The 24,677-nt window shown below is 57.5% G+C and overlaps 6 protein-coding genes across 7 annotated transcripts; all 6 read right to left on the reverse strand.

Moving 5' to 3' along the window:
• Window positions 1-16: 16 nt before the first annotated feature.
• On the reverse strand, window positions 17-4,474 carry ABB37_01708 (hypothetical protein; the record flags this gene model as incomplete). Its single annotated transcript, XM_015798315.1, has 1 exon — window positions 17-4,474. The coding sequence occupies one exon, from the start codon at window positions 4,472-4,474 to the stop codon at window positions 17-19; it is 4,458 nt and encodes a 1,485-aa protein (XP_015663835.1).
• Window positions 4,475-6,006: 1,532 nt separating this feature from the next.
• Window positions 6,007-7,469, reverse strand: ABB37_01709 (arginase; the record flags this gene model as incomplete). The annotated part of the gene is made up of 1 exon (XM_015798316.1): window positions 6,007-7,469. The coding sequence occupies exon 1, from the start codon at window positions 7,123-7,125 to the stop codon at window positions 6,007-6,009; it is 1,119 nt and encodes a 372-aa protein (XP_015663836.1). The 5' UTR covers window positions 7,126-7,469.
• A 1,605-nt stretch (window positions 7,470-9,074) lies between these two features.
• ABB37_01710 (PPG-like protein) lies at window positions 9,075-12,974 on the reverse strand (the record flags this gene model as incomplete). The annotated part of the gene is made up of 1 exon (XM_015798317.1): window positions 9,075-12,974. The coding sequence occupies one exon, from the start codon at window positions 12,972-12,974 to the stop codon at window positions 9,075-9,077; it is 3,900 nt and encodes a 1,299-aa protein (XP_015663837.1).
• Window positions 12,975-13,991: 1,017 nt separating this feature from the next.
• On the reverse strand, window positions 13,992-16,190 carry ABB37_01711 (putative long-chain-fatty-acid-coA ligase proteinputative; the record flags this gene model as incomplete). Its single annotated transcript, XM_015798318.1, has 1 exon — window positions 13,992-16,190. The coding sequence occupies one exon, from the start codon at window positions 16,188-16,190 to the stop codon at window positions 13,992-13,994; it is 2,199 nt and encodes a 732-aa protein (XP_015663838.1).
• A 1,449-nt stretch (window positions 16,191-17,639) lies between these two features.
• Window positions 17,640-20,422, reverse strand: ABB37_01712 (putative long-chain-fatty-acid-coA ligase proteinputative; the record flags this gene model as incomplete). The annotated part of the gene is made up of 1 exon (XM_015798319.1): window positions 17,640-20,422. Exon 1 carries the CDS (start codon window positions 19,836-19,838, stop codon window positions 17,640-17,642), a length of 2,199 nt encoding a protein of 732 aa, XP_015663839.1. The 5' UTR covers window positions 19,839-20,422.
• Window positions 20,423-21,432: 1,010 nt separating this feature from the next.
• ABB37_01713 (putative long-chain-fatty-acid-coA ligase proteinputative) lies at window positions 21,433-23,907 on the reverse strand (the record flags this gene model as incomplete). 2 transcript variants are annotated; one of them, XM_015798321.1, is made up of 1 exon in its annotated part: window positions 21,433-23,907. In XM_015798321.1, the coding sequence occupies exon 1, from the start codon at window positions 23,611-23,613 to the stop codon at window positions 21,433-21,435; it is 2,181 nt and encodes a 726-aa protein (XP_015663841.1). In that variant the 5' UTR covers window positions 23,614-23,907. The 2 variants fall into 2 exon arrangements, with proteins under 2 accessions (XP_015663841.1, XP_015663840.1); XM_015798320.1 differs by having other exon boundaries at window positions 21,433-23,887.
• Window positions 23,908-24,677: the final 770 nt, after the last annotated feature.

Here is a 24,677-nt window from a genome sequence, read left to right on the forward strand (position 1 = left end):
TATCTTCTTTCCTCGGTCACAAGGCGCAGTACAGATGGTTTGCCATCTCTTGGAGAAGGGTCGTGTCAGTCACAACCACGTGACTCAGCTGCGCGTCGAAGGCTTTCTCAAATTCCAAGTCCGGCATTATGTTCCGCATCACCGTCGATCGAGAAGATATGTAATGCAGACAGGAGATCTGGTTGCGGCTCACGCGTTGAATCCAGTCATCCACCAGGTGCATCTTGCGCCAGTTCACTACGGCAATCGGAGACGCTACAGGCGGCGTCTGCTCGTCCTCCACGCCGGCATCTGGCATGGTGAACACACCCGTCAGCCGCACCTCATCGGACGCAAAACGGCTTTGCATCTGATGACTCGGCACGGTGAAAAACGTAGGCTCCAGTGCAAACATCATCTGCAGCTCACGCAAATAGTACTGCACCACTGGCACCGTCGGGTACTCCTCGCTGTCCGGCACGGTGTTCAGATACTCGAAGAACGAGTGGTGCGTCTTGCGGTTGCGATGCGGCGCGCCATCGCCGGCTGGCGAGGCGGCTCCGGCCTCCGTGTTGCCTTCGTCACCCGGGGCATCGAGGTCATCGTCGACCGTCGGGTCTCCAACGCCCGCTGCCGTTGCAGCGGAGCTGGAAGCTTGCTTTGTGCCGCTGGCTGTCCCTCCACCACCACTCGCAGCACGCCCCGGCGAGGTGTCTGCCGAACCGGACGCCGTCGCTGTGGCCCCTGACGTGGGTGGAATCGAGGTGAAAAAGCCCTCCAGTTTGCGAAGCCGGTGCGCGGTCTGCGCGTGGACGTGCGTGCTGATGCGACGATGCTGCAGCAGCTTCTTCACAAAAGGGTGATTGAAGCCGCGGAAGACGCTGTAGGAGGCGTGTAAATTGTTCACCCGCAGGAAGCCGACGACGAGGTCCACAAGGCGGTCGAGCACGTGGAGAAAGCGGCGGGCGGGGTTGTGCAGGAAGGCGTTGTGGCGAGCTGCGGCCACGGCGGCGGCGGCGGCACCGGCACCATCGTTCCCGCCCGGCGCATTGTTGCCGCCACCACCGCCACCACCTCCTCCTCCTCCTCCAGCGGTGCCGTTCTGCGAGACACCCGCGACGGACACCGTGGCCGCCGACGCGGTGGAGATGGACGACTTGGAAGCTGACGTGGACGAGGAGCGAGAGTGGGCAGCGCTGCCACCAACGGCCTTCTCGTCCTCGCCCTCTCCTTCACTCGCGGGCTGGGCACGGTAGTCGGTCATATCGCCGACGAAGGAGTTCAAAATGGAAAGGTTCGTGACCGCCGCCACCGCGGCCGCCCGCGCACCGTCCATGCACGCGGCGTGCAGCAGCAGCGACACGCACCATGAGGTAAGAATCGCGGAGGAGTTCAAGAAGCGACCGAGAAAGGAGGACTGGAAGGCGGGCGAGGCCAGGTACGACGAGCTGGTGTGCTGCGCCGCGATGAAGATATCCTGCGAGGGAAAGGCAGTGAACATGCGGTAGTGCGCCGCGGTGAGGCCACGCACGTAGGTCTCGAAGGTGCAGCTGCCAAAGAGGCGAAACGCCTCCTGCGCATCGGCGAGCAGCTTTGTGACGTCGGACCCGCCGCTTTTCATGTCCGCCGGTGCTTGCGTGGTGGCTCCGGCGACGCGATGGTGTTCTTGTTCGTAGTGCTGCGTAGGCCGTCTCTCCCTGGGGTACGACATCACATCCGCCGCGGGGAGCGTGCGAAACGCAAAGCAGGGGAGGTACTGCCTAGGCGTCAGCGAGCCCATCGGAGTGATCCACGTCCAGGGCAGCAGCTCCGCCCTCACCGAGTGTCGCAGCGACGGCGGGATGGCCTCGGATAGCATTTGATACCGTCGAAGCTCCCACGTTCCACTCAGCACGCCCTCCCCCCATTCCTTCGAGATGGGTGGGAGGGCGGCGAAGTGAGCCGCGGCGAAGGTGCTCCCACTGCAGCGTCGCTGTGACAACGGCAGCGCAGCATGACAGGCCTGACGGATAAACTCTGCCATCTGCGGCTGCCGCGACGGGCAGTCCGCCCAGTCGCTGGTGGCGTAGCAGCAACTCTCCACGAAGTGCAGCACACTGCGCAGCATTTCGCCATCGAAGTGGTGTGGGTGGTGCTGCAGCCAGTACAGGAGCACCGACAGGACCTTCAGCTGCACCCGCTCGCACACCGTCAGCCACAGGGCCGCACTCGAGGAGTAGGTCGTGACGAGCTCCGCTGCGGCACGACTCGCGGCAGTACCGACACCACCACCGCCACCTCCCGGAAGAAGGTCACTGAGACCGGGAGCGCCCGGAGAGCCTTCCAGCGCATTTCGATGCGGCAGCGTGGGGGAGGCCGGGTTGCTCGCCCACCCCGCGAGCGTCGCCGCAGCCGCCGGAGCCGTGCCGATCGCTGCGTTGGTCAGCGCCGCGATGGAATCGCTGGTGACACTGGGCAGCAACCCGGAGCGCACTATCGCTGTCAACGCTGCGTCGGGCGCGGTGGCGGCGGCGGCAGCGCGCACATACTCCTCCACCATCGCCGTCGTACCGACGCTCAACCCGCCCGCCTCTCCGGCAGGCCCGGGCTGAACCGGACGTGCGGAACGCGAGCCCCACGCACCCGACTCCCCACCTCCCCCATCACCACTCCCCACATAACCGGATGGGCTACCAGCGACGGCGGTGGTAGCGGACACCAAGTTCGTCGCGCCAGGGTGTCGCCGTCCGTGCAACACCGTCTCACTCTGCGAGCGCCGCACCGGCAGCGACGCACCGAGACCGGGGATGTGCACCGTAATCCCGTGCACCTTAAAACGCTCAAACCCGAGTTGAAGAGACAGCGGCACCAAGTAGCGTTCCATGAGCTTTTCCAGCAGCACATGCGAGGGCATCAGGAGCCGATGGCGACGCAGAAAGGCTTGGCTAAAGGACCGCTCGCTCCTCAGAATGACGTCCGGCGGCGTGGAGAGAGGCATGACGTGCACCTGGGTCAGCTGCTCCACCATTTGATTCACCGTGCCGTAAAGCACCATGCCAGTGACAGGGTTTGCGGGTTGGAAAAGATGGTAGACATTGGCGTCCTCGCCAACAGACCACATCGGCTCGTAAGCCTGGGTGAGAATGTACTGCAGCACCTCGTGCGATGGGGGCGGAATGCTCAGCTGCCGATACTGCTTCAAAATCTTCTTCTCCGAATTGGTAAAGAGAAGGACGAGGTCCGGCCGAACCGCCTCCTCCAATCCGCAAAGCGTGGGGAGGAGTTTGGGGAGGTGCTGGCGCTGGGTCGGTGGTTCCTTACCCGGGCGAGGCGCTCCAGCACCAGCAGCCACAGCTTCGCCACAACCCGTGTTGTGCTGCATGGAGGGCGACGACGGCCGCGATGTGGTGTTAAAGGTGCGGCCACGCCGGGGGGAACTGTGCGGCGAGGGCCTGCCGGTCGCCGTCATGTCTGTCCGCCCGTCGCTGCGGTGTCGGTCCAAAAGGCCTCGGCGGAGAAGATCATGCGAACGGCGCTGCCGGCTCCGCTTAGCCTCCAACCCACCGGGTGTTACGCTGCCGCCGGTAGTGAAGTTGGGCGACGCTGCTTCGCGTGGTGGAAGGCCGAGTGGGTGGCTCGGACTATTCGAAATGCCCGAGAAGGAGTTGATGCCGCTGTTGCCTTGTGAACTAGAGTTTGGCACCGAGTTCATCGCTGCTGCGCCACCATCGTGTCCCACGCGGAGGTCAAAGCGACGCGTGCCAAGGAAGTCGTCGCCGCCGGATACCGACAACTCGGTCGGGTAGGAAAGGCTCACCGACAACGGAGCGATTGACGCGGTGGCGGCCGTCACGTTGCGCTGCGTGTGCCGCCGCTCATCCGCCATCATGGCCATCACCACATCATGCTTGTCCGTCGCCTCGAGATACGCGTAGACGGCCTCACGGATCGTGTCCGGACCGAGCGGACGCTGCAGCACCGCTTCCCCGCCGAACGGCGCGTTGGGGAACGGATCCGCGGGACTCGTCGGTGGGGGTCGGCTGTACTCCGCCCAGCCAGAGACGGGAGCATCAGCGGAGTAAAACACAGACGTGGGCGAGTGGATCGGAGCGGCACTCAGCTGCGAGAAGGTGCGCACCGCCGGCTGACGCTGCAGCCCCGACGCACCGAAGACAGGTGAATGTGGGTTCGCACTTCCGCGAACTTCGCTCACAACGTTCGCCGTGTTGGCACCCGTGAGTGAGCGAGGCCAGTTCTTGGAAGACGCGTAGGCGTCCACAAACGCAGGACGGCCTAACACACCACCGCCGCCTGCTGAGGTGGGTAAAACCCGCGTGGCAGTCGTGGTGGGCGAGGCCACCCGTTCGACGCCAGGGGCCGTCGCAGCGTACGGAGACAGAGAGAACGACTCCGCGTAGGGAGAGGTGAACGGGGCGGCGCCGGCGTAGTCACTGTTGTGTGCATCCTGGGTGCGAAACACGGACGGCCGCGTCACTGGGTTTTCACGGCCACTCATTACTCCCTGGTCTTCCTTTCTGATTACGTGTGTACTCGCAATTTCCATTAGGAGAACGTGTTAGTACAAGTCTATGAAAGTAACTCATGCATATGAAAAATTCTCATTCATTTTAAGTGAATGCTGTATATTTGCTACTTCCTTTCAGCTTACCAGGTCAGCAACAACACGAAATGAACTCTATTGTTAGCAACCGCCCCGGCCAGCCTTCAACTGCTGGCAAGTCCGGGACCAATTATTGAGAAAATAACCTCCTATTGAAGGGAAATGAACACGTTGTGAGGTGCGAAAGGGCAAGCCGGAGGGTGACGAAGAAGACCGTTTATACCAGCCCCCTTAAAACTGAGAACAACAGCGAAAGAAGAACACGAAAGGTGGAAATTGATTGCCGCGACATAGATTAAGGAACAGGACGATACCTGTGTGTGTGTGTGTGTGCGTGTGTGTGTTATGAACGCTATTCTCTCTCTCACACACACAGCACCACAAGACGGCACAACGCAATAATCCAACACATATGCTGAAGAAAGTGTACAGCAATTATGATTATTATGGCTTAGCAAAGTGAAGCCGCTTTCAACGCTCGCAACGTGGTGCATCGCATCCTTCGTGCACGAGGCGAACCTTTATGCAGCTGTGCAGTTCTTTGCGCCTAACATTCAGAATAATGCGATTTGCTGTGTTTGTTTGCTTTTCCGTGCCTTTGGCTACGTGCTGCTTCGCTGAGGTGCAAATCGCTTTCGTGAGACAAAAACAGATACTCGAGTCATTCGAAGATCGTGAAACATACCGAGCTACTACGTGAGCTGCCGCTCCGTGAGTCCCACTTTGTACGGGCCACCCTAAAAGTGATCCGCGAAATATTTCTTTTTGTCCCCACAAGCCATTTTGCTGACACCTTCAACAGTACTGAGTGAGCGACAAAGAACAACAAAAGCGACGGGGTCAATAGAAAGGGAGAGACAGAGTTTAGATGTGCACCGCGTAAGAGCGTTGCTAATAGGAGGAAACAAAGAAACCAAATAATAATAATAATAATTGTAATAATAGTAATGGCATCATTTTGTATGTGTGTGCGCGTGTGTCGCGTCGCTTTTCGGGCAACTCTGAGAGGGAGTAAAAAAAAAGGTTCGTACTCTCCGTGCAACTCGCTTGCTGCGTAGCTACGAGGTCGCAGGCACCACAAGCATGCCCTCACCCCCAAACCACTTTTTTTCTTTTGATTGCTAGCGGAAGCACAGAGGGAGGTGAAAGCTCCACGAAAAGGCATACAGCGTCTGAGCACCAACATCAGAAACGACAAAGCCATGAGTAAGAAGAAAGAAAAACAAGAAGACGTATGTTATGTATAATAACCGTAAAAGTTCGGAAAACAATGGAGTTTACAAAGTTTTTTGATGCAAAGCTCTTACTTATTTACTCTTCACAAAAAAGTTCGTTTTTGATGTTGAGGTGGTGGTGGTGGTGGTGGCTGCTGCTCTGCTCTTCTTTGACGCAGCGCCGTCGACATGCAACGACTTCGCACGTCGGGCCTACAGCTTGGCAGCGTAGTTCGGGTTCACCAATGGCAACTCCTTCAAGAACTCGCGGAAGTTGTAGACGTCCCACGGCAGCAGTTCTGTAATGCCGAAGCCAACCACCTGGGTCTTCGCCGACACCGCCTTCAGAAGCGAGGTGACGTGCTTGAAGCGCAGTTGGCCTCTCGGAACGCCCTTGTGCGCACCCTCCGGGGCATCAGGGTCGCTGAAGTACAGCATTCGGAAGTACTTATCCGACAGCACGTCCAGGTCCAGATGAATGGCGAGGTGCGTGATGCCCTCGTCCTTGATCCACTTGAGTACCTCCGCAGCACCGTTGTTAACGATAGAGTCTGGACCGCACACGCGAACACCGTAGTCGTCGATGTGCCGCTGATCTCTTTTGGACGGGTGGTGCATGCCAGCCACCATCACCCGCGACCCAGGAATAGGGGACTTCACAAGCTCCACAAACTCCTTGTCGCCCTTGCCCATCAGTGCGCCCACCGGGTAGGTGTGTGCGTTGCACCAGTCCTTCGAGTTCAAGACGTCGGGGTGCGCGTCGAGCCACAGCAGGCCGAACTTCTCCTTCTTGTACTTGTCGGCCAAGTAAGAAAAGGGGCCGAGCTCGGCGAAGCAGTCGCCGCCGAGCACGACGATGTTGTCGGGGTTGTGCTGCTTGCACACGGCGATGGCGCTTTCCATGGTGGCGACGTTCTCGGGAAGTGCGTTGATGCCCTTGGTCTTCTTCAGTGGCAACGGGGTGAGCTCCGGCGGCGTCACCGTCACCTGCGCCACCGGGCCGTTCGTTGGGGGGGCGAGGGCGGTGAGCAGCTGCGAGCCAAAGTGGTACAGCGGCAGCGTGCCGCCCTGCCAGCTCGGGTAGGTCAGTCGCAGTGTCTTCTTCTCCTTCGTCTTCGCCGCCGCAGAGAGCATCGGCGGGGGGTTGGGGCCGTGCAGGTTGTAGGACATGGTGCCTGTCGTGCTGCTGTGCTGCGTGCCGGCCGCTGAGGTGGAGGTCGGCGCCGTCGTCTCGCTTGTTGCGGTCGTCGTGGGTGTGACGGCGGCAAGGCAGGTGACCGAGGAGGCGATGAGGCGAGCGTACGAGAAAGCCTTAGCGGAGAAGCTTCGCATAAACACAGACACAGGCAAGCAAGCAAACAAGAAAAAAAGAGACAAAGGTGTGCACTGCAATGAAACAACGATGCGCCTTCAGCGAGTCTTCTCACGTGTGTTTTTGTGTGTGTGAGAGAGAGAGAGAGACGGTACGGGGGCGCGAATGGGTAGAGAAGTCAGCAACAACAGTTTCAGGTCACAACGCTAAGAGTTACTTCAGCACTGGAAAAGGGAATCACTAAGGTGATTGTAAGGAGGAAGGGTGTGGGATAAAACAAAACGAGTAATTCACGAGATGAATAGGAAAAAAAAATACAACAGGAGTAAACAAAAAACAAGGAGTAAAATGGAAATCTTCTTTCTTTTCGTTTTCGGAGAAGAAAGAGTCGAACACGCCGTCGGTGGGGTTAACGGATAGAGCGAAACAACCGAAAACAAAGCGCGAAAAACAAGTTAAGATAAAGCAGTGGAGAAGAGAAGGCAGCTTCAAAAGATGTGCTGAAGACCACAAGGAGAACGCGAGCAGCTGTAAGCAGCATGTATAGCGAAAAGGGAATTCCTGTCTACAAGTTTGTTCGCGTAGCGGCGGTTTCGCATAGTAGGAGCTCCTGTCATCCCGCTGCCACTAAATGCGTGTTTGCTTGCTTTTTCTCACGTCATGAAAACACCTGCTTTCTCACCGAAGTCGAATTGTGTTGCTGCTGGTTCGTTGCCGCGGTGCCCACACGCCTGAGCTCATTTGAGGCGATGGCACCGCAGCGAGTCACCACATGGAGTACTTCAGCGCTTCCATCCTCACAGTCTCAACCTACAACGTTGCCGTTGGTGAATCTTTCTATTTAGGTTTTTTGGGGGGAGATGCGACCATGGACGAGGGAAAGGAGAACGTTAAAAAAACAAAGGCGAATAAGTTGAGCTGCTGATTCTCTATAGAGAGAGATAGAAAGGAAAAGCATGAATTTACGCATCGTGCGCTTTCCGTCCCGTACGAATAAGCGAAGCTGCCAAATAGTGGGTACTGACCAAATATGGATATATAGAGATGATTATTATTTCGAACAGGATTAAAAAGTTGCAGAACACACGATACCCATCAGTCTCTTGAACTACCGTTATCTTGTGTTTCCATATATATAGAAAGCTGGCGAGTAAGCGTATTCGCCAAAGCAAGGAACAACAGCAGTTACAATAATAATAATAATAAAACGAACGATTGAAAATGAGGAGGATAAAACAAAACTCTACTTTGTTCACCGCCTCCTGATGGCAGCACGACAAAGCGCCGGCTGCCTCAGAAAACGAGTGGGTGGGTGTGCACCAGTACGTACGTGCGCCGTTCCACAAGATACGACACCCCCGCAGCGACAGCATCGCGTTAAAATCACACTAACAAGAAAACCGCAATAACAATAAAAAAGAAGACGCAGCCTGAATAAAAAAAAAGGGTAGGAGAAAATAAACTATGATAGTCCCAAGTAAACGGAACAGATAGAGAAAAAAATAGAGTGAAAATATAACGTCTCCGCAAGGTATAATAGAACGTACGACAATATCTGTTGTCGACTGTTGAACAGCGATGGAGAGCACTGCCCCTGTTAACCTGGTACAGTCACCCTCTATCACTCCACATACGCGGGCGCCACCAGAGGCGACGAAGTGGCTGCAAGGAGTGTGGTAGTGACGTCATGAGAACTTCGACACACAGCAGGAAAAAAAAAAAGGCTTACCAACGAAAATAGCTGCGCAAATAAATGCAAAGAGATAAAAACACAAAAAGCAGTGAAAGAGTCAAAAGAAAAGCTTCGTTGCACCGCACGCGTACAACACCGTAAAAAAGAAAGCGTCTGAGGAACAGAAATAAACGATGAGAGGAACCGCTAGAAACGGAGAGGAGAAACGTAGTTAAATAACAGCAGCAGTAGAAAAATAGTAAAAGGGCGTGGCTGCACACAACGCTTGAGAACACTCTACTCTTGCTTATACATCGCAGTCACTCGCTGCACTTCCTCATAAGCTGCCCTTGCGGTGATCAACGCCGCAATCGCGTGAAGACGTGCCTTACGAAGCGCGGCATCGCGATCTTCTGTGGATACGTCAGTGGTGGGAGAAGCGTTTGCCGCCGTAGGCGACGGTGCGCTGACTTCCTCCCCCGCGGAAGCAGGCGTGGCTGCCTTCGTGGGTGCGCTGCGTTGTTCACTGCTGCTCGATGTCTCGGACCCCTCAAAAGCCGAAGTGGGAGACTCGCCCTCCTCGGACGACGGTGGGGGTGACGGCTGCTGCTGCTGCTCCGCGTCGTGCTCCGACTGCAAAGGGGTCGATGCCAGGGCCGTCGTGTCCACCGCGGGCGGCTCCTCTCCACTGCCGTTGAGGAACTCCATCGCATCCGGCACCACCGAGCCCTCCTCGCTGCCCTGCGCAGGTGCGGCGGAGGACAAGCTACGATCGAATGCCGAGTCAGAGGTTTCGACCCCCGCGTCATCCACCGCTGAAGAGGCGCTGCTTGTCTTTGACCTCACAGATGACTGCTGCGACGGCGCTTGCGGTGTGTTGGACGGCGGCGCGGAGGGACCAGAGCGTTCGCTGTCCGCCACCGGCCTCGCAGACGAAGCCCTATCCGACCCACGAGCAGCACCCACTCGAGGTTGATTCGACGGTGAGTCCGCCACACTCGGCCCCTCCGACTGCCTCTCTTCATCCTCTGGCGGCGCCTGCGCGGAAGAGGCGGTGGCGGAAGGCGCCGGCGACTTGGACTCGTTGAACGCGGGTGTCGCAGGCGGTGAGTTAATGAGCGGATTGTCCTCCTTCTGTGTGGCTGGGGCGTCGCGCCTTTTGGACCCTCTAGCGTCAGATCGTGTGGAGGCGTTGTCCTCGTTGCATGCGCTGCTCCTGCGCGGCATCTGACTCCCCTCTTCCGCTTCTTCTCTGGCATCGTACTGCAACGCTTCTGGCTCCTGCGGCGGCGCCTGTGGTGACGGGGCAGCGGAAGATTTCGTGCGAATAGACGCCGACTTACTGCTGCGCGTCAACGCGGACTCCGCCATGCTCGCCGTCGTTGACTTCGCTGCCTTCTCCGGCTCTGCAATGCGTGCGTTGTCCGTAGGGTCGTCAGGGTGGCCAGAGTGGCGAGAGCGGGTTGAGGGCATCTCCACGCTTGGCGCCGCGGACGCCGAGGGAGATTGTGGTTTCGACGTCGGAGTTGGGGACTCCTTCTCCGTCGGGCGGGTGCTGCTCGGGTGACCAATGCGACTGCCAGCCACCACGTCAGCGTCGAGCTCTGCGCCGCTCGCACGCGTGCGAGACGAACGCGTCGACGGCGCCGCAGAGGAAGCGGTGCTCGCAGCGGCGGAGAAGTGCGAGGGGCCAAAATTGGGCGATTCCACCACTGGGATGTCCTCTGGACGCATCGGCGACGGCAGCCGCGGCATCGGTCGTCCCTTGTCATCCGCAGATCGGCCGGTAGAGCCGAGTTGGCTCTGCCCCTGCTGAGACGACCGGGGATACGGCGAAGCAGCATCAGAGGCAATCGACGGGGCAGCGGCAGACTTCACCACAGATGCTTGAGCAGCCCCCGCAGCAGTTGGAGAAGGACGCGGCACAGCCGCACTCGCCACGACAGACGACCGACGGCGGGGCGGCAAAGAAGAGCGGACGCTTTCCGTCTCCGTGAGAAAGTCCTGATCGTGACCGACGCTGCTGCGCCGACTGCCCGTGACGCTGCTCGTGGCGAACGCAGACAAGCGCCGCTCCGGCAACCGCCGCGACGAGTGCGTCGACACGGTACTCGCCGTCTCGCTGTGGTCCATCGAAGCGTTATCGCCCCGACCTGGCCGCGACGACGCCTCCGACGGTGCCCTCTCCGTCCCGTCGGCGTCCGTGGTATGAGAGGGTTCGTGTTTGTGGGAGGAGGAGGTGGTCGTCGTGTGGGACTTCACAGCGGGGTCGACGTGCGGCGCCGTCGCACCGTTATTTGTGTTATTGCGTTTGTGGCCGTTGCTCACCACGCTGGCGGGGCGGTTGAACGAAGACGTGCGGGAGGGAAGCCGGTTACTGGAACGAGTATCGTGCGAGTTGTTGCTGGACGTGTCATCGTCTACAGCCGGGATGACGACGCTCCCACCGATGGTGCTGCCGTTCTTCGAACTCGTGTCGGCGCGGCGCGACTTCGGCACGATCGGGGTCGCCTTCAAGGATGAAGACGGCTTGTCCGGCCTCGACGACGCGCCATCGCGATCGGGGTGCGAGGTTGGTGGCCTGTTCAGTCTATCCTTCGTAGACGCAGCGGGCTTGTGACTCTGAAGCGAAGAGACGAAACTGCTCTTGTCCTTCGATGCGCTGAGCGTTGAGGCCGACAAAGCAATAGGCCTCGTGCCTTTCCTGTCATCATCCCGCAACACACGACTGGACGCGTCAGAGGCGGCGAGCGAGGACTTCACGGAGGACGACTCGGACCACGTCGGAAGCGGTTGCGCGGCCGCACGCTCGTCCTCGTGGCCGTCCACAAAACGAAGAATGGGTGGCAGGTAGATGCCCTCCCCCTCGCGCCCCACGACGTAGTCGCCGACGGCGTGCAGTTCCTGTGCACTAAACGTCTCGAAAGCGCAGGGGTCAGCGTAATCGAAGGAGAGCACGTAGAAACGCAGGCCGGCCTCGTTGAAGGGCGACGGCTTTTGCTGCAGTGGCTCGTTCGTCATGACAGGCCAGAACGGCGGGTCCGACTCCCGCGGTCCCAGCACACGGGGATCAAACCCCTTCACCTCCGCCGCGATCAGCGCCGTGTAGGAGCGCGCCGCAAGCGAGGCGCCAAGAGTCTCCTCCACAAAACGCTTGAGGCCAAATGCGATCACATCGCTGGCGGTGCGGTAGTCTCCATCAGCATCATCGCCCAGCTCCGAGGCGGAGGCTTCACGGCGCCGGGCTGCCGCGGAAGCGCGGCGACGCTCCCCTGCGGTGGTGTATCCCTCGCCGTCGCCGTCGCCGTTGTGGCCTTCCTCTGTGTTGTTCGGCCGAATGCCAAAGAGAGGCGTGAACGCCTCGTCGCACACCACCTCGGCTGCCACGCAGCGACCCGCCACCACGAGACAGCGCAGACACAGCGGCGTCAGCGGACAGAAGTCGTTCAACAACAAACACGGCACATCTCGCACGGCATCCTGCAGCGGCACGTACCGGCCCATCAAGTCCATCGCGTCTGCGCCGTTGTGGCACGGCACTGTCGCATAGGCGTATTTGCCCTTTTCATCGCTGCTGCTGTACCGCGTGGCTTCGGGCAGGTGCGCCGGGGTGCGCACAAAGGCCTGCGACACCTCCGACAGCTTCGCACCCATCGGCAACGTCTGCACGTAGAAGGTTGGAAAGGCGAAGGCGTTAATCGCCTGCACCACGCGCTGGCGAGCCTTGTCCGTCCGCAGCGACGCCGGGCACGGCACCACCGCCGCAAACGGCGTCTTGGCAGCCAGGCGCTCCTCGTGAAACCACAGGCAGAGATCTGTCTGATTCACGGTGCTGATTTGGCCCTGACGCTGTTCCACTTCAGCCAACCAGCCTTCAAACTTGCGGGCAGTCTGCTCCGGGTCTTCGTCACGCCTGCGCCCGTCATGAGACCCGTGATGGTGCTTGGGGCTGTCATTCACGGAGTGACGGGTGGCATCGTTGTCATATGAAACACCAATAGAGCAGCGCCGCGCCTCGCCACGCCACGCGTTCTGCTTCAAGTCGTTCTGCGTCTCTATCACCAGCAACATTTCCTTCGTTTCGGAGTCATACATCGCGTCTGATCGACGTCGATGGTTCACGTCTGACGATGCGGACTGGCCATTCTCGCGCTTGCCACGCGACGGGTGTGTCGGACTAGGCAAAAACGTACTCATTGGGGAAAAGCAGAGCGCAGGCAGCAGCTACAAACTTCGTTAAGCGCGAATGGAGCCTCGGAGGCGGAAGTCTGTTGACCACGGAAAAAAAAAGAAAGAAGTAAGATGGAACGCCGTATAAAACAGCCTCCGCTGTGACTATGAAGCTGCTGCGTTGAGGCAGGACGACAAACACACGTTCTCGATAGCACAAAAGCAATCTTAAAAAAAAACTGGAAAATAACGATGATCAATGATGCAGGGAGCTCCAGAAAGAATGGAAGCCAACCGGTCTCTGAGGACAGGATAGTTAAAGCCTCAAAAAGCTGCTTATTTGAAATGATATGTTCAAGAGGTTCAAGTGGCGAACTGCTGTCGACTCGATGCACAACGTGAATTCCTTCTGCCTTGCTGCCGTTGCTGTGTTCTTTTTTTTTTCTATCTCCTCTGGATGTATAGAATAAGTGGAGGCAAAACAAAACGCAGGTGAACAAGAGAAGGTTGCTATCGCGTAACACCGTCCTGAGTCCACGTGCGGACGCAAAGAAGAGCGTCGGAACGGTGCAGAAGCCCCGTAGAAGAGCAGCCATCGGAAACCGACAGAAAAAAGAGAGGGGCGAAACGATGGACGGGAGACAACGGAGAAACATGAAAAGAACGGCATTTGGAAAGAGAATGAGGAGGACATCTACTCCGCCGCCCTTCGGGAATAATCATATTATTATCGAACGCTGGGGGAGGGGGGGGGGCCGACGCCCCAAGAAACCATCCACGGCACCGTGGTCTAGAAGCAAACCACGGGAAATCCGAATTCAAGTTCGGTGCTATCAACAAATGGGATAGCACCTTCACGGGCATACCTAACAGATCATCACTAGTGACTTTCAAGTGCAAAAACAACTCATTCCACCTGGCGGATGCGATAGCAACCACATAACGATGTGAAGATCACCAAGAGGACAGCAACAGCAAAACTGTCCCCCAGTACGCTACGCAGCGACGCGATTGAGGCATCAAGAGGTACGAGCAAGAAACGCACTACTTCAAGTGAAGTACTTTTTTCAGATCCTTCTTGTTCACCTTGCCGGTCGGGTTGCGAGGGATCTCAGGCACAATGATGTACCGCGACGGGCACTTGTACGGCGCGAGCGTCTCCAGCGCAACCTTCTTCAGCTCAGCAGTCAGCCCCTCCGACTCGTACCACCGCACGCTCTCGCTGAACGCGATCCCGCGCGCCTTCGCGGCCTCCGGCTGCATCGCAACCACCGCAACGACCTTTTCCCCAAGCACATCGTCCGCGGTGCCCACAACAGCCATTTCGTAGAACAGGTCCTTGTGCGCCAGCAGCGCCGCCTCGATCTCCAGCGCAGACAGCTTGTACCCGCGCGTCTTCAGGATGTCCACACTCGACCGCCCAAGGATCGTGTACACAGCAGGCTTGCCAGCGGCGCGCCGCACACCCACCGTGTCGCCCGTGTCGAAGAAGCGCGTCCCCGCAGCGTCCGTCCGCAGCTCCTTCTTCGTCGCAGCAGGGTTGCGCCAGTAGCGGTCGAACAGCGACTCGGACGCGATGGCGAGGCTGCCCACCTCGTCGTACTGCGACTCCTTCGCCTCCGCCTGCTCCGCAGCCTCCTCCGTCTCCGGCTTGTGCACGTACGCCTCCACCGTCGGCAGCGGCGAGCCAACGGTGCCGGGATGCCGCTCCTCCACCGGTCGCAGCGGCTGGCTCAGCGCCATGCCGATCTCCGTCATGCCGTAGCGCTCCAGCAGCGTGTGCCCAGACAGCTCGCGGAACTGGTTCAGCGTGGGAACCGGCAGCGCCGCGCTGCCAGAGACCATCAGGCGCACGTGCTCCACGCACGCCTTGCGGAACCCCGTCTTCTCAATGGGACTGAACTTGCGCGTCACCGCGTCGATCAGCTTCGTGTAGATGGTCGGCACCGCCATGAACAGCGTGATGTCGCCCCGCTCCATACGGTGTGCGACACGGCTCGCATCGTCGAACTTGGTGAACACACACCGCGCGTTGGAGGCTAAAGAGCAGAACAGAATGTTCACCAGACCGTGGATGTGGTGCACGGGCAGCACGTGCAGAATGCTGTCGCTGTCCTTCCACTCCCACGCGTCCTGCAACACCTTCACCATGTTCGCCACACTCGCGTGCGTGTGCACCGTGCCCTTAGGGCGGGCAGTGGTGCCGGAGGTGTAGACCATCAGGCAGTCGTCGTACTTGGTTGGCTGGCTCGCGGGGTCCTCGTACCAGCGACGAAACAGTGGGTTCAGTTTGTCCAGGTCCTTAGTATCAAAGCAAAATGTCTCATCCGTAGTCGGCTCCAGATTTGTGGGAGTCTTGTTGCGGGCCGAGTGCTCCTGCTGAATAATTTCCGCTTGTCGGTCCAGCTCCCGTGCCTTCGCAGCGGTCCTCTCGTCATTTAAGCGTCGTACGACGTCTTCGGCTGTTTTGAAGGGCTCACACGCACTGTCGGCTGGATGGAGCAACTCCACCTCCAACGCTGACGTGCCTCGCATCTCTCGTCGAGCACGGAACTCTTGGAGCAGCTTCGTTGCGTCAAAGACGGTGTCTACGAGGTAAGTGTTCGACATCACTCTCGACGTCTTTCCCTCGTCATCATACGAGGGCAGTTTGCTAGCAATTATGTCAACGTCCGCCTCGCCACGCACGTACAGCTTCTCGTACGCCGCCGGCAGCTTCTCCTTGAGCAGATGCGTCTCGCCCACCACGCTGCTGCTCCCACTGTGCTCCAGCACGTACATCAGCTCGTCGTTGTAGCGCTGCGACACAGACATCGGCGTCGCCAGCTGGTTCAGCGACCAGCTCGCAAGCAGCGACACAACGTACGTGTACCCGGGGCCGCCGAGCACCGACGTCGTGTAGAACCCAACATCCTTCATCACGTCGCAGCTCGGGGTCCGCTCACCCTGCGCAAACACGCTCCGCACGTGGGCAGGCCTGCTCGGCTGCACCCACTCCAGCGACGCCCCGCCGCGCGCCTGCGCAACGGCCTCCCTGCGCCGCACCAGCACGTCCGCCATCGCAACCACGTCGCGCTGCAGCTCCCCGTACGTGAACTGCGCCGTCGCACGGCCCGCGAACTCCTCCGCCAGCGCCACCTTGCCCGGCGGCGCCTCGAACACGCGGCGCAGCACGTAGTTGTGCTCGAACAGCGAGGAGAATGGCACCTTCACCAGCAAGCGGCGAGAGTAACCGCGGAACATCTTCGCTACGAGGGAGCTCAAGGAGCAGAGCACGAATTTAAAGAAAAGAAATAGTTAACGATGATTTGTATTCGATAGAAAGTTGAAAAAGGAAAATAGTATCTATTCCTACACAGCGTATCTGGTGATCGCAAAACCGTGCCGGTTCATAGATCAGGAAACTAATTTTAAAAAGGATAAAGCAGTAAGCGGTAAGCGAGCTGGCATGCGTCGAACTTATTTAATCAAATCGCAAGACCGTGAAGAAGACAAAAAATACGTCGAGCTTGAAGATAACGGAAACCGGCGCAACACGCCTCCCACTGCTTTCATTGCTGAATGAAGTGAGTGATCACCACAATTTGAAAGAGAAGTGTAACAATAAAGGAAGACAGTAAAGATGGAAGCACTGTACGAGAATGCAAAAAGAAGGGCGTTAGGCATCGCTTTCGTCTCTAAACATGTGCAGATGTACTTTTCTTTCCGGCCACATCTGCTGTTCGCTAAGCAGAGCGACTGATACAGCCCAGCATGCGATCGATTGGCACGGTGCGGCGTACTTGCTGTGTCGTTTGCTGTTTTCCTTCTTTTTGAGCCGTTGCAGGTCTCTGTTGACAGCGAGGTTTCAGTCAACGAAGTTTGGGGGGGAGGATCGTTGGGATCCTACCAACTGATACCGTGACGAGGAAGAATACCTGGTGAAAACCGTGCGTAACACAAGAAGATAAAAATAATGATAAGGGACAGCAACAACAGAATGTGTTTCGAGGAAGAGGTCGTAAATAAAAACTATCGTTTTGTGAAGCAAACAAAAAAGAACGCTATCAGAAAAAGAAAAAAAAGGTGAGCTCACAAAACCTGCGGTTCCCCCGGCTTGGCATGTTCCTCAACCGCAAGCAAGGCGAATAAAACGACATGAGTTCATCAACACAAGTGAATAGGACTGGAGTCGTACGCGGGAGAACAAACAGATACGCCCCTCAGCCCCCACCTTTCTGTTAGAGTCGTTTCCTCAGCCCCCTCTTACAACTGTTTCTGTTGCTGAAAGAACTTCGAAAGACAAGAGAGAGTGGAACAAAAGCGCACGGCATCAAGCAACGGCGGCTCTGTCACTAAATAGTACTCTCACGAGTAACGGCTCAGACAAACACACAAGCCATGCACAAACAAAACTATAATAGAGCAGTAAACCGCCATTGCTGCAACGCTCACGACGCTCAGAAGTATGCGGAGATCGGGGCAGACCCCTTTCGGAATAGAATTTACGACCTTCCGCCGACAACCTCAGAACGGTACATGTGAAAGAGAGAGAACTATACATTTGGTCCCTTTCAGTGGTGCCCGCACCCCCCATCTTGGAAAAAAACGCGGCATTCAGCACCACCAGCAGCACGATTTCATGAAGCCCACACCGAACACGGCTACGCAGCGACGCGATTGAGGCATCAAAAGGTACGAGCAAGAAACGCACTACTTCAAGTGAAGTACTTTTTTCAGATCCTTCTTGTTCACCTTGCCGGTCGGGTTGCGAGGGATCTCAGGCACAATGATGTACCGCGACGGGCACTTGTACGGCGCGAGCGTCTCCAGCGCAACCTTCTTCAGCTCAGCAGTCAGCCCCTCCGACTCGTACCACCGCACGCTCTCGCTGAACGCGATCCCGCGCGCCTTCGCGGCCTCCGGCTGCATCGCAACCACCGCAACGACCTTTTCCCCAAGCACATCGTCCGCGGTGCCCACAACAGCCATTTCGTAGAACAGGTCCTTGTGCGCCAGCAGCGCCGCCTCGATCTCCAGCGCAGACAGCTTGTACCCGCGCGTCTTCAGGATGTCCACACTCGACCGCCCAAGGATCGTGTACACAGCAGGCTTGCCAGCGGCGCGCCGCACACCCACCGTGTCGCCCGTGTCGAAGAAGCGCGTCCCCGCAGCGTCCGTCCGCAGCTCCTTCTTCGTCGCAGCAGGGTTGCGCCAGTAGCGGTCGAACAGCGACTCGGACGCGATGGCGAGGCTGCCCACCTCGTCGTACTGCGACTCCTTCGCCTCCGCCTGCTCCGCAGCCTCCTCCGTCTCCGGCTTGTGCACGTACGCCTCCACCGTCGGCAGCGGCGAGCCAACGGTGCCGGGATGCCGCTCCTCCACCGGTCGCAGCGGCTGGCTCAGCGCCATGCCGATCTCCGTCATGCCGTAGCGCTCCAGCAGCGTGTGCCCAGACAGCTCGCGGAACTGGTTCAGCGTGGGAACCGGCAGCGCCGCGCTGCCAGAGACCATCAGGCGCACGTGCTCCACGCACGCCTTGCGGAACCCCGTCTTCTCAATGGGACTGAACTTGCGCGTCACCGCGTCGATCAGCTTCGTGTAGATGGTCGGCACCGCCATGAACAGCGTGATGTCGCCCCGCTCCATACGGTGTGCGACACGGCTCGCATCGTCGAACTTGGTGAACACACACCGCGCGTTGGAGGCTAAAGAGCAGAACAGAATGTTCACCAGACCGTGGATGTGGTGCACGGGCAGCACGTGCAGAATGCTGTCGCTGTCCTTCCACTCCCACGCGTCCTGCAACACCTTCACCATGTTCGCCACACTCGCGTGCGTGTGCACCGTGCCCTTAGGGCGGGCAGTGGTGCCGGAGGTGTAGACCATCAGGCAGTCGTCGTACTTGGTTGGCTGGCTCGCGGGGTCCTCGTACCAGCGACGAAACAGTGGGTTCAGTTTGTCCAGGTCCTTAGTATCAAAGCAAAATGTCTCATCCGTAGTCGGCTCCAGATTTGTGGGAGTCTTGTTGCGGGCCGAGTGCTCCTGCTGAATAATTTCCGCTTGTCGGTCCAGCTCCCGTGCCTTCGCAGCGGTCCTCTCGTCATTTAAGCGTCGTACGACGTCTTCGGCTGTTTTGAAGGGCTCACACGCACTGTCGGCTGGATGGAGCAACTCCACCTCCAACGCTGACGTGCCTCGCATCTCTCGTCGAGCACGGAACTCTTGGAGCAGCTTCGTTGCGTCAAAGACGGTGTCTACGAGGTAAGTGTTCGACATCACTCTCGACGTCTTTCCCTCGTCATCATACGAGGGCAGTTTGCTAGCAATTATGTCAACGTCCGCCTCGCCACGCACGTACAGCTTCTCGTACGCCGCCGGCAGCTTCTCCTTGAGCAGATGCGTCTCGCCCACCACGCTGCTGCTCCCACTGTGCTCCAGCACGTACATCAGCTCGTCGTTGTAGCGCTGCGACACAGACATCGGCGTCGCCAGCTGGTTCAGCGACCAGCTCGCAAGCAGCGACACAACGTACGTGTACCCGGGGCCGCCGAGCACCGACGTCGTGTAGAACCCAACATCCTTCATCACGTCGCAGCTCGGGGTCCGCTCACCCTGCGCAAACACGCTCCGCACGTGGGCAGGCCTGCTCGGCTGCACCCACTCCAGCGACGCCCCGCCGCGCGCCTGCGCAACGGCCTCCCTGCGCCGCACCAGCACGTCCGCCATCGCAACCACGTCGCGCTGCAGCTCCCCGTACGTGAACTGCGCCGTCGCACGGCCCGCGAACTCCTCCGCCAGCGCCACCTTGCCCGGCGGCGCCTCGAACACGCGGCGCAGCACGTAGTTGTGCTCGAACAGCGAGGAGAATGGCACCTTCACCAGCAAGCGGCGAGAGTAACCGCGGAACATCTTCGCTACGAGGGAGCTCAAGGAGCAGAGCACGAATTACAAAAAGATAATCAAAGGCGGCTGCTGCGCAACGGCACGCACACCAAGTTTGTCAATATAACAACACGAGTAGTGCAAACGGTAATGCTAGAAGGTTTTTCAATTGTGTCTCTAAAAAAGGGAGCAGAAAAGAGAAACAGTGATGCCTAGAAGATGAAAAAAATGGGTGCGTGAAAACGCTCCAACGGCTTCGACGGTAGTAACCTGGGAAAAGGTGAAAATGAGAAATGTATATGTGTAACACGTGCGGGTTGGTGAAGCTGTAGCTCTGCCCGAGGCAGGAAAGAGATCAACGGAACAGAAACGAACGGTGCTTCGATATCTGCTCCCTTTAATGTTTTTGCTAGTCAGTAAAAGCGAAACGGTAGAGCTCTGTCACCACAGTAGGAATTGCCGTTGCAGTTATGCATAGAGGTTCAACGTGACAGACGGAGGGTGACTCGTTGGCGAAGGAGAAAAAAGGCAGCGTTCGCTCGGAGAGCGTTAACAGTACGTTGAGTAAGCACCCAAGGAGTGAACCACTTGAACGGCTGTTTTTATCGCCCTGAGTTGAAGCAGGAAAAGGAGAGAAAACCGTCTAAACAAAGAGAGGTAAAGTTGTCGACACAAGTCGAGAAGCTCGGCAAGGTATTATTTGTCTTCACATCACTTCTTCACCACTACGTACACAACGCAAAGAGAGGCTCAGTAGCCCAGCAGCTTCGCAGAAGAAATCGTCAGAGAGATGAACGTCGTGCACCGTGGAGCTGTTTGAGCTGCATGCGAAAGTAACGAACACAAGTATAATGAAAATCAACTGATGTGTTCAACATAGCAAATGGTGAGTTAATTCTCCTTGTTTTTATTAAGACGGCAACACCGACAGTCTATAGTAACGCCAAGGATCCGTAGGAATACAAAGGCCATTCCCGTAACACCGTCCTCACCACAGTGTGAGAGAACATATTTTAAAGAAGGGGCAAACGAGCACGTTTGAGCACCGGAAGCCAATTCTACAGAGAGCGAGAGAGCATCGTCAGACTGTGCCTGCGCGCTCCCTATAGCGAGGAAAAGATGAGAGCTAGACGCAGTGCAAACATCGCAGACGATACAACTGCTCTCATACGTCAACAAAACAGAAACAGTGAAATATATGTGTGTGTGTGTGTGTGTGTGTGACAGAATTCTCAATTCTCATGATAGCGGAATTGGATCGCACACACACACACACACGCAATACAAAGCAACATAAAAAAATATCCGAGTATTAATGACTTCGCTGAAAGACTACGATAATTAGCGTTTGGAATTATTTTTACTTCCTTCCAGCCTTTGGGCGAGCGTGTTATCATGGAAGCTTGATTACGAACCAACACCGTAATAGAAAGGTAAAACAGATGTCACCAACGAAGGCGTCACTTACATTAAAAAACAAACCATATATATATATATATATATATATATACTCCTGCGGGACAAACAGAGAATCAAGCGGCTAACAAATTCGTACCGTGAGCAGTGTAGCAGCGATTGCGCCAAGGCTGCGTTGCAACATCAACATTTCATACATCGCCTCTCAAGGTAAATTCAGCATCTTCTTCAGATCCTTCTTGTTCACCTTGCCGGTCGGGTTGCGAGGGATCTCAGGCACAATGATGTACCGCGACGGGCACTTGTACGGCGCGAGCGTCTCCAGTGCAACCTTCTTCAGCTCAGCAGTCAGCCCCTCCGACTCGTACCACCGCACGCTCTCGCTGAACGCGATCCCGCGCGCCTTCGCGGCCTCCGGCTGCATCGCAACCACCGCAACGACCTTTTCCCCAAGCACATCGTCCGCGGTGCCCACAACAGCCATTTCGTAGAACAGGTCCTTGTGCGCCAGCAGCGCCGCCTCGATCTCCAGCGCAGACAGCTTGTACCCGCGCGTCTTCAGGATGTCCACACTCGACCGCCCAAGGATCGTGTACACAGCAGGCTTGCCAGCGGCGCGCCGCACACCCACCGTGTCGCCCGTGTCGAAGAAGCGCGTCCCCGCAGCGTCCGTCCGCAGCTCCTTCTTCGTCGCAGCAGGGTTGCGCCAGTAGCGGTCGAACAGCGACTCGGACGCGATGGCGAGGCTGCCCACCTCGTCGTACTGCGACTCCTTCGCCTCCGCCTGCTCCGCAGCCTCCTCCGTCTCCGGCTTGTGCACGTACGCCTCCACCGTCGGCAGCGGCGAGCCAACGGTGCCGGGATGCCGCTCCTCCACCGGTCGCAGCGGCTGGCTCAGCGCCATGCCGATCTCCGTCATGCCGTAGCGCTCCAGCAGCGTGTGCCCAGACAGCTCGCGGAACTGGTTCAGCGTGGGAACCGGCAGCGCCGCGCTGCCAGAGACCATCAGGCGCACGTGCTCCACGCACGCCTTGCGGAACCCCGTCTTCTCAATGGGACTGAACTTGCGCGTCACCGCGTCGATCAGCTTCGTGTAGATGGTCGGCACCGCCATGAACAGCGTGATGTCGCCCCGCTCCATACGGTGTGCGACACGGCTCGCATCGTCGAACTTGGTGAACACACACCGCGCGTTGGAGGCTAAAGAGCAGAACAGAATGTTCACCAGACCGTGGATGTGGTGCACGGGCAGCACGTGCAGAATGCTGTCGCTGTCCTTCCACTCCCACGCGTCCTGCAACACCTTCACCATGTTCGCCACACTCGCGTGCGTGTGCACCGTGCCCTTAGGGCGGGCAGTGGTGCCGGAGGTGTAGACCATCAGGCAGTCGTCGTACTTGGTTGGCTGGCTCGCGGGGTCCTCGTACCAGCGACGAAACAGTGGGTTCAGTTTGTCCAGGTCCTTAGTATCAAAGCAAAATGTCTCATCCGTAGTCGGCTCCAGATTTGTGGGAGTCTTGTTGCGGGCCGAGTGCTCCTGCTGAATAATTTCCGCTTGTCGGTCCAGCTCCCGTGCCTTCGCAGCGGTCCTCTCGTCATTTAAGCGTCGTACGACGTCTTCGGCTGTTTTGAAGGGCTCACACGCACTGTCGGCTGGATGGAGCAACTCCACCTCCAACGCTGACGTGCCTCGCATCTCTCGTCGAGCACGGAACTCTTGGAGCAGCTTCGTTGCGTCAAAGACGGTGTCTACGAGGTAAGTGTTCGACATCACTCTCGACGTCTTTCCCTCGTCATCATACGAGGGCAGTTTGCTAGCAATTATGTCAACGTCCGCCTCGCCACGCACGTACAGCTTCTCGTACGCCGCCGGCAGCTTCTCCTTGAGCAGATGCGTCTCGCCCACCACGCTGCTGCTCCCACTGTGCTCCAGCACGTACATCAGCTCGTCGTTGTAGCGCTGCGACACAGACATCGGCGTCGCCAGCTGGTTCAGCGACCAGCTCGCAAGCAGCGACACAACGTACGTGTACCCGGGGCCGCCGAGCACCGACGTCGTGTAGAACCCAACATCCTTCATCACGTCGCAGCTCGGGGTCCGCTCACCCTGCGCAAACACGCTCCGCACGTGGGCAGGCCTGCTCGGCTGCACCCACTCCAGCGACGCCCCGCCGCGCGCCTGCGCAACGGCCTCCCTGCGCCGCACCAGCACGTCCGCCATCGCAACCACGTCGCGCTGCAGCTCCCCGTACGTGAACTGCGCCGTCGCACGGCCCGCGAACTCCTCCGCCAGCGCCACCTTGCCCGGCGGCGCCTCGAACACGCGGCGCAGCACGTAGTTGTGCTCGAACAGCGAGGAGAACGGCACCTTGTTCGACTGTGACATTATTCGCCAGAGAACAAGAAAAAAAGAACAAGAGGAAGAAAGTAACGGGAAGGAATTGGAAGTGCACAGAAGTGAAGAAGTACTTTGTTGTTGCTCGATAAAGTGGGTTAGGACGTAAAAAGACGGCTCGAAGAGAACTGGGAGTATTTTAATAGAAGGATAAACGGGAAACGAAAACAGAAAGGGAGTACAGATTTTGAATATTGTGAAGGCAATTGTGAGTTCGGTAAAGGATCTGCACAGACGGCATCCACAAACGTTATTGCTGGGTTTCTTTTCGAGGCGTGTGTGGGCTCGACGAGGATTACGCACGAATGGCAATGGAGGAAAAACAGAGAAGAAAGAAGAGGTGCATTGAAGTCATGGCAAATTTCTATTTTGCACAGAAAGTGAGGCGTTGAGTGCCTGCATGAAGCAGACCTTTTTTTTTGCCTTCCTCTAGTTGGCACTGAACTCTATCCACGACATCGTGTGTCAGCGCTTGGAGTTACCAACAAAGAGGATGCAGAGCAGCACACTGTGATACCGAGATGCGAATGTCAAGTTGACGAAAAAACCACTCCTTTTTCATCAGTGCTGTTGCAGTCAATCATGGCAGGAAAGAAAGAGATTCACATCTTTTTTCCGCTCCTCGGTTGTCTGTCGCATCGAACAACGTGCCCGTAGCGCTTCGAAAAGATCCATTGGGCGAGTCGGCCACTTTACAACTATTGAAGTTGCTTTCTTCAAGTCACGGGAAGAGAAATGCAGAAGAAGGGAAAAAAAGAGGGCCAAAGTAGATCGTTTGTTGAACTCGCTTGCGTGGTGGTACTGCACAAGGGCAGTGGTGTTTGGGATCAAACATGTGGCTATAACAAGACAAAAAAAAAGCAATGGGGGATTACTTGCTCACGGATTGTAAAGACTCCTGTTGCCGACGGTGTGTTTTAAAGAGAAGAAACTTCCACACAGGTCGTATCGTGTTCACACCACAGAAAGAGGGGGCACCGCACATGTGTGTTGAACCCCATAAAGGAAAGAAAAGACGAGGCGAGGCGAGACGAGAGATAACCCCACAAAAATAA

Source organism: Leptomonas pyrrhocoris, assembly GCF_001293395.1.
Source record: "Leptomonas pyrrhocoris isolate H10 chromosome Unknown, whole genome shotgun sequence".
NCBI lineage: Eukaryota > Euglenozoa > Kinetoplastea > Trypanosomatida > Trypanosomatidae > Leptomonas > Leptomonas pyrrhocoris.